Source organism: Macaca nemestrina, chromosome 10 (assembly GCF_043159975.1).
Source record: "Macaca nemestrina isolate mMacNem1 chromosome 10, mMacNem.hap1, whole genome shotgun sequence".
NCBI classification, from domain to species: domain Eukaryota; kingdom Metazoa; phylum Chordata; class Mammalia; order Primates; family Cercopithecidae; genus Macaca; species Macaca nemestrina.
Window position 1 is genome coordinate 45,120,614 of NC_092134.1, and position 12,574 is coordinate 45,133,187.

The 12,574-nt window shown below is 36.3% G+C and overlaps 2 protein-coding genes across 7 annotated transcripts in view; one reads left to right on the plus strand and one right to left on the minus strand.

The window, feature by feature from the left end:
- The window catches only part of LOC105483771 (transmembrane O-mannosyltransferase targeting cadherins 3), a 55,241-nt gene extending 46,057 nt beyond the window's left edge, over nt 1-9,184 (minus strand). Inside the window, exons 1-2 of one of the 2 annotated variants that reach the window (XM_011744752.3) lie at nt 8,987-9,184; nt 3,136-3,352 (exon numbers count right to left, since the gene is read on the minus strand). In XM_011744752.3, coding sequence (XP_011743054.1) covers nt 3,136-3,352; nt 8,987-9,018 — 249 coding nt within the window. In that variant the 5' untranslated portion in view covers nt 9,019-9,184. Of the gene's footprint in view, nt 1-3,135; nt 3,353-8,778; nt 8,962-8,986 lie in introns of those variants that run through there. The other variant, XM_011744753.3, reaches the window with a different exon arrangement.
- Nucleotides 9,177-12,574, plus strand: part of LOC105483770 (centrosomal protein 290) — a 97,553-nt gene continuing 94,155 nt past the window's right edge. For 2 of the 5 annotated variants that reach the window (XM_011744747.3, XM_071071329.1), the window contains exons 1-5: nt 9,199-9,349; nt 9,935-10,063; nt 10,228-10,305; nt 11,708-11,777; nt 12,077-12,123. In XM_011744747.3, coding sequence (XP_011743049.2) covers nt 9,962-10,063; nt 10,228-10,305; nt 11,708-11,777; nt 12,077-12,123 — 297 coding nt within the window. In that variant the 5' untranslated portion in view covers nt 9,199-9,349; nt 9,935-9,961. Of the gene's footprint in view, nt 9,350-9,934; nt 10,064-10,227; nt 10,306-11,707; nt 11,778-12,076; nt 12,124-12,574 lie in introns of all 5 variants that reach the window. The other 3 variants (XM_011744751.3, XM_011744750.3, XM_011744748.3) reach the window with 3 other exon arrangements.

Consider the following 12,574-nt stretch of genomic DNA (forward strand, 5'->3'; position numbering starts at 1 on the left):
TTAACATAACCAATTATTCACATAACTCATTATGGATCTATTTCAGATTCCACTGTGACAAATCATCAGTCCATTAGGTATCAAGTTTACTTTATGAAAACACCTAGGGCCATTACGGAAAAAACAATTCAAATCATTATTACTTTCGGGTATACTTTAATACTTTAATAATTTAATAATTTTTTCTTTAAAAAAATTACTCATGATATTAGTTGGCAACAAAAATATACAACAGTATAATGAACGAATAAGCTAACAGTTCCCTGTTAATGTGAATCTCAATAGAGGGATGGCAAAATCATAATGAGATAAAATATTTGCAGAAGTTACCTTAGCACAAGCTACTTTATAGGCCAAATGCCAGAGGAAGGTGGCTTATTACAGTCCCCTGGCTCTCAGCCACGGCTATACCAAAGAATCAACTGGATGACTTAAACAAAAAGCCCCACCCTCACCTGCACATAAAAAAACAACTAAACACACACACATACAAAATAAGACAAAAATATTGATACCTACATCCCACTCTGAGATTATCTGAAATAACAGGTTTGGACAGAGCCTTGGTAATATGTTTTCATTCTTTAAATGCCCCAGGCAAATTCTAATATGGCAGTCAGGGTTGGGATCCAATGAACTATCAATAAATAGAGTAGCACATATCTATAGCATAAGCCTACTAAAGAGATAATCTAAACACTGAGAGGTTCACAGGAATCCAAAGACCCCTAATATGGCAGTATTCATATGGCTTAGGAGAATGTCCTAAGCCCAAAATGTGTTCTTAAGACCTACATTGGCACAAAAATTCGTGTAAGATACACGTGGACACGTATCTTCTAGGCTATCATTACTTAATGATATCAACGGTTAGATCTTTGAATATGATAATTCCAGGCTTATCACGAAATCTATGACACCTAAGAACTACCCAGAATAATTTTTTCCTAGTGTCACAATTGCCTTCAGGGAGAGAATATGCCCATTAGAAAATACAAGGAAACTACACTCTTCACTCTTAATAAACTGTTATTCTAGTTTGTTCATCCATTCTGTCAGAACATATTATGAGTCTTCTTGTTAGTCCGTCTGCTTATGGGCTTTCTGAACAAAATCAAATTTTCAATCTACACAGCTGAGAAAATCAGGGATCACTGACACCATGGTATGCGATATGTGTGTGTCCCTGCCCAAATATTATATCAAAATGTAATCCCCAGTATTGGAAGTGGGGCCTGGTGGGAAATGATTAGATTATTGGGGTGGATTTCCTATGAATGGTTTAGCACCACCCCACTTCGTACTATATTAGCTATAATGAGTTCTTGTGAGATATGGCTGTTCAAAACTGTGTAGCATCTCCCACCTTGCTCCTCTTGTTCCTGCTTTTGCTATGTGAAGTGCCTGCTCCCGCTTCCCCTTCCGTCACGACTGGAAGCTTCTTGAGGCCTCCCCAGAGGCAGATGCTGCTATGCTTCTTGTACAGCCGGTAGAACTGTGAGCCAATAAAACCTCTTTTCTTATAAATTACTCTGTCTCAGGTATTTCTTTATAGCAATACGAGAATAGCCTAATCTAGAAAATAAGACCATTTAATATGGCCAGCTAAACTATCAATTCAAAACCTCAACATTATGACTAAAATCATAACAGATACTAGTATAAATTGAGGGAATGGACACATAGTTCTGAGGGTCTCTGGAGATCAAAGGTAGGTATAGAGGAGGACAAGCTGTCTAGAATAATGTATAATAGGGCCATATTTTCCTCCTTATTATCAAAAGATTTTTTTTCAAAAGCTAGAATTGGGTGAGAACAAAAAGGCAAATAAAGTCTTCTTACTAAATAAGACAAAATAAGTATATGTGCTTGTGATCAGAGGAATGAAAGATTCCATCCCTAACCTTGAGAGCCTTCCAAATTTGGGGAATGGGGAAAGAGGCCACAATGACCGAGAAACATATTGTTAACATTGCCGAGAGTTACATGTTATGTTTCAACAATTTATTCAATATGTATGTTCCAGGTACTGTAGATAAAGTACTTTACTTATTACTTGAGACTTAAATGACTTATATTTTTATTCTACTTTCCCACCTGGGAAATTTAGGTTTATAATATAGAATTTTAGTTTAGCAATCAATATCCCTCAGAAATTTGAAGCATTACTCTCTTTTTTATTTTGGAAAGGAATTATCCTCTTTTACAGATCAGGAAAATGACTTTCCATCTGAAAGATGTATTCTCACGCATTTCACACAGCTAGTATGTGACATAACTAAAATTAGAATCCATTCTATATGATATCAAGCTGATAAGGATTTAATCCCAAACAGTTTAACAGTGAGTGACCTTCAAAACAGTAAAAATACCCTCATAAAAATGAACCATATGGACATACGGATGAATAAAATATTAAACTATTGAACTAAACTTTCAGGTTCTCAATATATAACCTAAATTACTATTATGTAAGAGATAGGACAAAGATTCAAAATTTGTAATAACCACTTTTTCCGCAAGAGAAATTGGCAATATGTGTACTTACTATTTTTACCCTTAAAGTCTTATCTATTTATATTGAAGTTGCTGTATTTTAAAATGTTAAAATATATCACATCTCTTTTGCCTTACTCATAATATAGAAAAAAGAGAAATAAAGTCAATTAGCCAGAAATAGGCATGTATTACACTTATTACTCTCCCTATACATTTGGTTTTCACATAAATATATATTATTTTTAAGAAGTTAAGCCAAAACTATCTATTGGGTACTATATTCACTGTCTGGGTGACAGATCAGTACCCCAAACATCAGCATAACGCAATATACCCATGTGACAAACCTATACATGTAGCCCTCTATCTAAAATAAAAGTTAAAAAAAAAAAAGAAAAAAAAAAGCAGGCGCCAAGGTACACAGGCAAAGATATAATCAAGTATTGCTTTAAAGAAGATAACCTCATCCTCAGCTTCCTATTCAATTTATTACAAACATGTTACGTTTCATATAACAATTTTAGGGTTAAAAATCTGTAATTGCTGTGATGATAATGTTGATAAAAAATTAGAAGTAATAAAATACCAGAATATTTCAAAATCTGAGACATGTACAAGTAATATATAAATACTTACCTCAGACATAGGGGTTCCCCAGAAGTCATTTTGAAATAAAGTTTTTAAAGGTGTAGATGGATGCAAGTCTTTGTTATCCAGTATTGCTGAAACATCATCAAAAACAAAACCACAAAAGAGGCTGTTCCAATAGCAGGCAGTAACCACACCTACTATTAAGGTTATTTCTTTTAGGTTAATATCAGCCATCTTTTCTATAAGCACTTCTGGACAAAAACTGGAAAAAAAATCATAAAGATAAAATAAGGAACATATTTATTCCAAGTAAGTTTAATTTTAGTAGGTAGGTAATTGCATATTAATTCTCCAGAGAAAAGCTCAGCTAAAATGCCATCCACTTCTAAGAAGCATAAGCTAATCACCTGTTAAAACTTAGCCCCCTCTCTTACTAGATAAAGCCAAGTAAACTTCTCTCCTATTCCAAGGAAGAAGAATGGAGATTTCCTCTGTAAAACATAGGGTCTCTGATAACAGGGACACTATGTCAGCCCCCTCTCTTACTGGATACAGCCAAGTAACCTTCTCTCCTATTCCGAGGCAGAAAACTGGATATTTCCTCTGTGGATTATTTAAAACATAGGGTCTCTGATAACAGGGAAAAGGCAGCATATTGAAAATAAAGGTTAAGTAAAAAAAAGTCTGTCCATATATTTTAGGTTGAGACCCTCCATCCCTTTTCTACTGGGCACAAAATTCCATAAAACTTTGCAACACTGCGAACAGTTAGGATTCTAAAAGCTTCTGGAAATAAAAAAGGTTCCAGAGTAAGAATCAGGAATCAAAAATCATTTTTTTTTTCACCTAAAATGCTGTAAGCTAGAAACAAAACAAAACAAAAAATTCCCTTCCAAAACAAAAAAAGAGTAATGTTTCAAACTTCTGAGGAATATTGATTTCTAAACTAATTCTATATTCATAAACCTAAATTTCCCACATGGGAAAGCAGAATAAAAACCTAAGTCACTAAAGGTCTCAAAAAATTAACCTCTGATGTTCCTTTTCAAGAAACTCGGAGAAAAGGTACACTACTAAAATGTAGCAGTATATTAAAAAACAAAGATACAGAAATCAGGAAATGGGATCTAATATAAGACAGCTATATAGACATGTTATAATTTAGAAAAACCAAATGGAACAACTCAGGATATCTATCTTTGGGTAGGTAAAAATGAAGTTTTGTGTACAGGTCAGAAATCTCTCTTCCCATAAATAATCTCAGGCCACTGGTTTGGTAACATCAATTCACTTGGGGTGACAAACTGTTGTTTGGTTAAATGTTCTAACTACAGGAAAGTTTAAAACTAATAGAAGAAAAAAGTAAATTAAACCTGTGGTTTCAATACTTTAAAGTTATACTTGGGAACAACGTATGTATCTAATTTTTAGAATACTTGCAATGTTTAAGATAATCTAGCATCCTGGAGACTTTGATACATTAGCTATTAAATTATTGTTAAATACATTAAAATAATTTAAAATAAATTAAATAATTAAAAATATTAAAAATATATAATATGCATAATAAAAATATTAAATTATGCATCTGATTTTTTAGAGTAATTGCAACCTTTAAGAGAATCTGTCATCCTGGAGACTTTGATATATTAGCTGTATAACTATAATTTTAAAAATATATAATAATATGTATAAGAAACATATTAAACATAATAAACATATTAAACTACTATGTAATTTCTGGATTCACAACTACAGTTGAAAAGCATAATAATTTAGCTAAATACACAAATAGTATTGGAATTTTTGTGAGAACTTGAGATTTGCTATAGTTTTTAGTTTTATTTCCTAAATTTAATCAGTTCAAGTATTAAGAAAGTTTTCCTTAAGTTAGGCATCTGAAGTACTTAAAAATGAATACATTCAAAATAATTCAATTCTTCGATATATCTTTATTTGATATATATATATCTAAACATATAGGTATGTATATATTCTTCTTTAGTTGTGCCTGGGGTCACTCATGTGCTTATAGTTATCCAGTGGCTTGATTAGGGCTGGATGGCTTTTAAAGGGTAGATTTCTCAGCTTTGAAAGCTAGTCTCTGCTACTTATTATCACATTCTCTAATAGCTTAGCTTGGGCTTCTTAAATGATGATCTCAGGACAATAGGCGGGCAAGGATCAATGTACAAGCTCTTTATAAGGCTCTATTTAATGCATATTTTAAAAATTATCATTTAAGCAAGGTACATCCTGAATCAACGGGGAAGAAGTTATAAAAGGGCCAAGATAACAGAAGTGTTAATATTCCCCAAGGGAGCGTAGTATGAGAGAAAGGGAGAGAGAGCATATTATGAGCTCAGTTGTGGTGTCATCTCAGGTTACTTTCAAGAGTCACCAGCAAAGTAGAGTTGCAGGGAAGGAAGAGATTTACACAAAGGCATAGATCTAGGGGGACATGACTCACTGGGGGCCATTATTGTAAACATGTAACACATTATTCTTGTTAGTTGTGAGAACTTCTAATTTTCCTAGGCACAGAAGCAGACTCACAGATGCAGTTTAAGTGGATGGGATGACTGATTTCTGTTTGCTTACAAAAATGGGGTGTTACTATATACGTGCACAAAATCCAAGTGCAATTGGAAATGTGAAAGGAAAATAAAACTTGGGATCCCAATTCATTATACCTAAAGAAAAAATTAGGGTAAAAGCTGAGTCATGCAAGAAACTGCCTCTCCTTTTGTTCTTAAGCAGACAGCTACAAATAAAATGTTAAATATCTCCACAGGTAGCTACTTTATGTTCACCTTATCTGAAGTGCACAGCAAGCAGACACTTGTCTCCCTTCAACATGAGGAAACTGGAAAGATTAGTAGGGAGTCAGTGTGAATTAAGTCATTAACCATGGCTTAATTTGCCATGAAAATAAGGCAAAACAAAATGTTTAGGATACACAATGAATATAAAACAGCCATGCTTTGTTTTAGAGATTGGAGAAGTAAGCTACTAAGACTTTCTTGGTAAGTCAGCAAAAATGAACTAGAAGTAACATCTAAGGAATATAAATTCATTGCTACTGAGAACAAAAGTAAGCTATTATAAAAGGTGAGGCTTTCTCATTAAGTGATTTTGGTCAGATAAAACTGATCACAAAAGCCTAGGGCAGAAAGAAGGCAGGTTCAGACAAGTGTTCTTACAACAAGGCCACTTACAAAATTGTCACATAAGTCCCATCTCTTGATGAAAACTGACAGATGCAGAAAATCTGATGAAAAATAATAGACTTCTGGTAATTTTCCTCAAAAATACACAGTGAGTTACTTAACTAGAACTTGAGTTAAATTTCCTGATTCACAGTTAGGTACAAACAGACTACAATGCATTCAAACTTAGTTGACTTGTTCAACAGAGCTGACTTGTTCACTGCTGTATCCCCAGTGCCTAGCACAGGGAACAAGATTAAAAATATTGTTAGAATGAGTTAAAGAATAAAATTTAGGTAAGATTTTGCTTTTAGTTACAATTGTCACTGAGATCTAGGTTACAATCTTAGCTTCATCAATTATTACTTAACTTCTATGAACTTGTTCTTGCTTCTGAAAAATCAAAATAAAATTTACCATTAGAGACCAGGCACCTTGAGTTTATGAATGTGAGCAAGAGGGTGGTGACAGTAAGGGCAGGAAAGAGTAATACAGATAACCAAAACAAAACTTATAAGTGAATACATAAAAATAAGTTGTAATGAATGAAAAAACAATAAGAAAAACAAGGTGTTACAGTAAACAGATTTCTATTATGAAAATAAACACGCAGTAGTAAGCATAGCGTATGACATAACATGTGCTCAATAACTATTAAATTTCATTCCTACCATTGTCAGAGGTATTTGAACCAGAACAACTCCATCTTGAATAGGGGCTGGGTAAAATAAAGGTGAGAACTACTGGGCTGCATTCTCAGGATATCAGTCATTCTAAGTCACAGGATGAGACAGGAGGTCGGCACAAGGTATAGGTCATAAAAACTTTGCTGATAAAACAGCATGCAGTAAAGAAGCCAGCCAAATCCCATCAAAACCAAGATGGCGAGAAAGGTGAGACGTCTGGTAGTTCTCACTGCTCATTATACACTAATTATAATGCATTAGCATCCTAAAAGACACTCCCACCAGCGCTATGACAGTTTACAGATGCCATGGCAATGTGAAGAAGTTACTCTATATGGTCTAAAAAGGGGAGGAACACTCAGATCTAGGAATTGCCTACCCTCTTCCCAGAAAACTCATGAATAACCCACCCCTTGTTTATCATATAATCAAGAAATAACTATAAGAATCCTTAGTCTAGCACCTCCAATGGGGGTGTGTGCACCTCCAGTTCTTTCTTGACAAGATACAAGAGCCCTCTCCTGGGGTCTGGATCAGAACCCCTTTCCAGAAACACCATCTCATGTTAAATTATGAATTAAGAACACTGAACATGAAGAATATTTAATTCAAATTAATTGAGTAAACACGTACAAAATTAAAATATAACATTTAATAAAAACAGCAAGATTGAGGCACAAGCACTTCACAAATACTGGTTTCCCAGAATGTCTGAGGAGGTGTATAGAAGTTAAGAATATGTCCTCCAGCCAGAGAGATCTGTGTTCAATCACACTATTTAAGTTAGAGTACTTAGCTTCTCCAAACCTCAGTTTCTTAACTTAGATGGAAAATGAGGACAACGTAAGCACCTATTTCACTGGATTGTAAGGAAGAATAAACAAGATAATGAATAGTATTTGGCATAAAATCTTTCAGAAAAGTAGTAAAATTGTCATTCCTATAAATCTAACTAATGTCTTTAAAATTTATCTCACAAAACCAGTATATTTTTATTTTGTACTGAGCTATTTATTTTACCCAAATTGGGAGTTTAAAAAGAAATTCATTACTTATTTTCGAAAGGAAAATTTACCATCAAGTATAGTAAAATTTTTTTTTAAAGCAGCGTTAAAAAAAAAAAAAAAGAAAGAAAGATGAGAAGCACTGGTACAGATAGTTGGAAATGTCATTTAGATTTAAATCTACAGCTTCTTAGGAAAGTTAGTTAGAGGTGTATCGCACTCCAGTATGGCTATGAGCAGATGAGCAAAACTTGCACAAGTAAGCGTGGTAAACACCAGAGAAGGCGCTTTCATGGAAGGACACCCTAGGTAACCAAGCAAGTGACAATAGTACAGGTGAGTCCTCGGGTACCTTCTCTCTCCACCCCCGGCAGTGGCCCGGACAAGCACTAACCTCTCCTCTCTAGAGCCTTCCCTTTATACTAGCTCCACAACCATCAAGTCCCACCATCTGCGAAGGGAATGGTGCTACAGGTAAGGCTGGCGGGGTCAGAGGATGCCGAGACCTCTTGTCAATTCTTCGCTCGCCCCCAAACGAGGATCACGGCTGCGCGGCTCTCACTCTACCAAGACAGATTCTGATACTAAACAAGGCTAAAACTTTTTGTTTTTTCCTTCTTACAGAAGGCACTACCCTGGACGCCGCCTGCAAACGCCTGAAGAGAAGGCAGGGTGTTTCCACTTTTTCAGAATGGGGCCAGGCCCTACGGCCCCAATAGCAGAAGCTTCTCTAACCCAGACTGCTGCCCTCAACTCCTCCTAATACGCTGACCCACAGCTCGACCTCACCTGGAAGCGGTTCCGCCAGGGGATGGCTTAGGAAAACCTCATGAAGAGCGGCCCAACGAGTGACGCCACTAAAGCCACAGTCATGGTCTACCTCGTTCAGGCCACCAGCTCGTAGACGCCTCAGCCACTGCGCCTCCCGCCTCTCGGACCTTCCCCGCCGCCCCGGTACCGTCGCAGCCTTCCGCGTTGCACGCCGGGAGCGCCTTACCTCCTCTTCTCAGGGACTTCAGTTCCCAGCATGCACAAACCTCAGGCACATCTGCACTCTGGGATTTGGAGTCCTCGTTCCACGCCTTCTCATCATCCTGAACACCGAGTCCTGGGACTCCGGCGGAGAATCTAAACGTAAAGCATCACCCACGGTCGTGAATTGTAGGCTCTCTTTGCATCCGGGATCTTCTTCTGGCCCCGGCGGAGTTAGGGATGGTGTCGCTTAGCAGCCGCTGCCGCTTTGGCTTCCTTGGGGACCATTTGGCTGGACCCAGAGTCCGCGTGGAACCGCGATAGGGATCTGTCCAGCTTGGTGGTTGTGGTAGTGAGGGACCTCCGCTGGTTGCCAGGCTTGGTGTAGGTGGGTGGATCCCTGTAAGCAGGATCAGCGAGTCACTCCACGCTCAGGTTCTTTAGCCTCAGGGCCTGTGTGCCGCAGCGCAGCTACCCCGTCCCTTCCAGCCTCGGGTCCGTAATCCTGCCTTACTTCGGTTCCGGTTTCCGCCGCACAACTTCACTCATTCCAATTGTTAATTTCTGCTTCTTTTTTTTTTTTTTTTTTTTTCCAGCCCCAATTCTGCTTCTCCAAATCAAGGATCATTGTCAGCCTTCCACAGACCCTCGCGCTTGCCAAGATTAGGGTGTTCGCGCGCGTTGTGGGTAGGCGGTGTGGAGGAAGGGACCCAGAAATCTTAGTCCTAACTTAGATTAGTGTTAGCAAGGAAGCCGTCACATTTTATTTAGCCGGTACACTCTCTGACTGTTTGTGCCGACTGCTATTTTTGATCAAGGCTATTTTGCCCACTTGTCTGTTTTGTGGCTAAGGCATAGTTCTTTGCTAACATAAGAAAGTTATAATGAAATAATCTGCAAAAAATGTAAGCTATTAGAAAACCAATAATGCTGTGTACCTTGAAAATGCTAATATCCACCTGTTTTGTTACAGAGGTGGAGCACAGTGAAAGAATTCAAGATGCCACCTAATATAAACTGGAAAGAAATAATGAAAGTTGACCCAGATGACCTGCCCCGTCAAGAAGAACTGGCAGATAATTTATTGATTTCCTTATCCAAGGTGCTTACTTGGTCAATAATAATAGATATATACATTAACTTATGATTATTAATAAAATATGATTTTTTTTCAGAAACAACTATTAATTGTCACAATCTGGAAGAGTTCTTATATTTTGCTTAAAGGTTATAAAATATAAAACAGTTGCTTTTCTGTTTACTTAGGTGGAAGTAAATGAGCTAAAAAGTGAAAAGCAAGAAAATGTGATACACCTTTTCAGAATTACTCAGTCACTAATGAAGGTTTGTATGTAGTAGGTTTTAACGATAGGTTTGGCTATTAGAGGAACTATAAAAATCTGTTCTTATATAAAGTAATCTTTGTGAAAATACTTGGTAATATCTACATCACCCCTCAAAAGTGCAATATATTTAAATGTAGATTAAGTATTTTAGTGTGTAAAACATTGCTAGTTTCTACTTAAAGTTTCTAAAAGGGTATGTAGGGGAAATAGAATGAGTATGTTGAAAAATAACATAAGGAAATATATCCTGAGGTCCAAATGACAAATGCAGACAATGACTGCTATAGGGATTTGTTAAGAGGGGAAGTGATCTAACAGGTGTCAGAAGACTTCACAGAGGATGAATACTGAGGAGTAGTTTTAGGTAAGTGGAAGGTAATGCAGTGGTAAGATAGTAAGGGAATTCTAGAGCTGTTGGTTACCATAAATAAATATTGAGGATAGGAAATATGTTTATTCTTTACATTTGAGGAAATGCGGTGCAGCAAGTTTGTAGCAGGCTGTAGAGAAAACAAATCTTGGGTAGGTACTTTGAGATAGGTTCTTGAGGTCATTAAAGGTGTATTTTATGCTGTCAGCAATTGAGAAGGCAATGAAGGTTTTCGAACCACAGTTGATAGGTACAAAAATAGGCCTTAGGAAGGCAAAACTGAGTCTATTATATAGGACAAACTGAAGGAAATCGGAGCTTTGCAAACATCACATTATAGAGGAGTTTAAACCTGAAATTATGCATTAGAATAATAGCAATTGGAACAGAAAAAAAGTAGTGGAAAAACATTACAAAGAGATATGTTGCTTTACTGGATATAAGACTTGAGGACTTGAGGTAAAAGGGAGAATCAAAAATGTTTCATGCTATTAAAAATCTAGAAATTGTAGTCTTAAGTAAGAAAATTGCCTGGCATGGTGGCTCACGTCTATAATCCCAGCACTTTGGGAGGCCAAGGCAGGAGGATTGCCTGAGGCTGGGAGTTGGAGACCAGCCTGGATAATATAGTGAGACCTTGCCTCTACGAAAAAATTTGCTGAGCATGATGGCACACCAAGCATGATGGCATGCCGAGCATGATGGCACGCCGAGCATAATGGCATGCACCTGTAGTCCCAGCTACTCAGGAGACTGAGATGGGAAGATTGCTTGAGCCCAGGAGGCAGAGGTTGCAGTAAGCTGAGATTGTGCCACTGCACTCCAGCCTGGGTGACAAAGTGAGGCCCTATTTCAAAAGTGAAAAAAAAGGAGAGAAAAAATTATTTATTTATTCAACAAATATTTACTGAAAGTCTCCATGTGCCAGCCATTGCTGGCACTAATGAGCATAATAAAACAAAATTTTTATTTTCAGTGCTTACATTCCAGTTTAAAGGCATATTGAAATAAACTTTTTTTAAATGTTTAGATGAAAGCTCAAGAAGTAGAGCTGGCTTTGGAGGAAGTAGAAAAAGCTGGAGAAGAACAAGCAAAATTTGGTAAGCACCTTGGAAAAAGTTTATTATGTTATTAAATAATGAGTTCCATTTGTTCATTAAGCTGTAGAAAATTAAATTCTATAAACTGTATTCAATTTATTTTTAATATATAACATTTATTTAATAATACATATTTCTAGACTCCTGTTTTATGGATCTGCCGTATAATACTTTTTGTTACCTTATAATCATGATGGACTCTTTTAAAAGAATTAATTTTGTTATTAAAATTTATGTAAAAGTTTGTTCTGTGGTAACTAATCAATTAAAACATTTGTCTTTTTTTTTTTTTTAAATAGAAAATCAATTAAAAACTAAAGTAATGAAACTGGAAAATGAACTGGAGGTATGTCTTTTTGTGTTCCCTAGGATGTAATTGTCATTAATTTTATTTTGAATTGTTTTCAAATTTTAAAATTATTATTGGCTGGAAAAATGATAAGGATGATTGTAATCATGGTTATTTGTTTATTCAGTATATGTTCTACATGCCTATTATGTGCTATATATATATTGTACTAAGGATTGAGCATACGGTTGTGAACAAAATAAAAAGCAGTTAACTGCTGAATGGAGCTTACAGTCTTGGGAAATATACAGAAAGATTACTAGTAACTGAGGTGGAGGCTGGGTGGGCATTTGAGGAATAATTACCAAAGGGTGTTATAGAAGTAATTTTTGACAAAGCTGAGGGCTAAAATATGAATATATTGTTGAGGAACAAAATACATAGAGACTTCTGAGAAGGTAGGAATGTAATGCAAATGGATCAGCCTTTGAAAGGAGGAATACCCTTT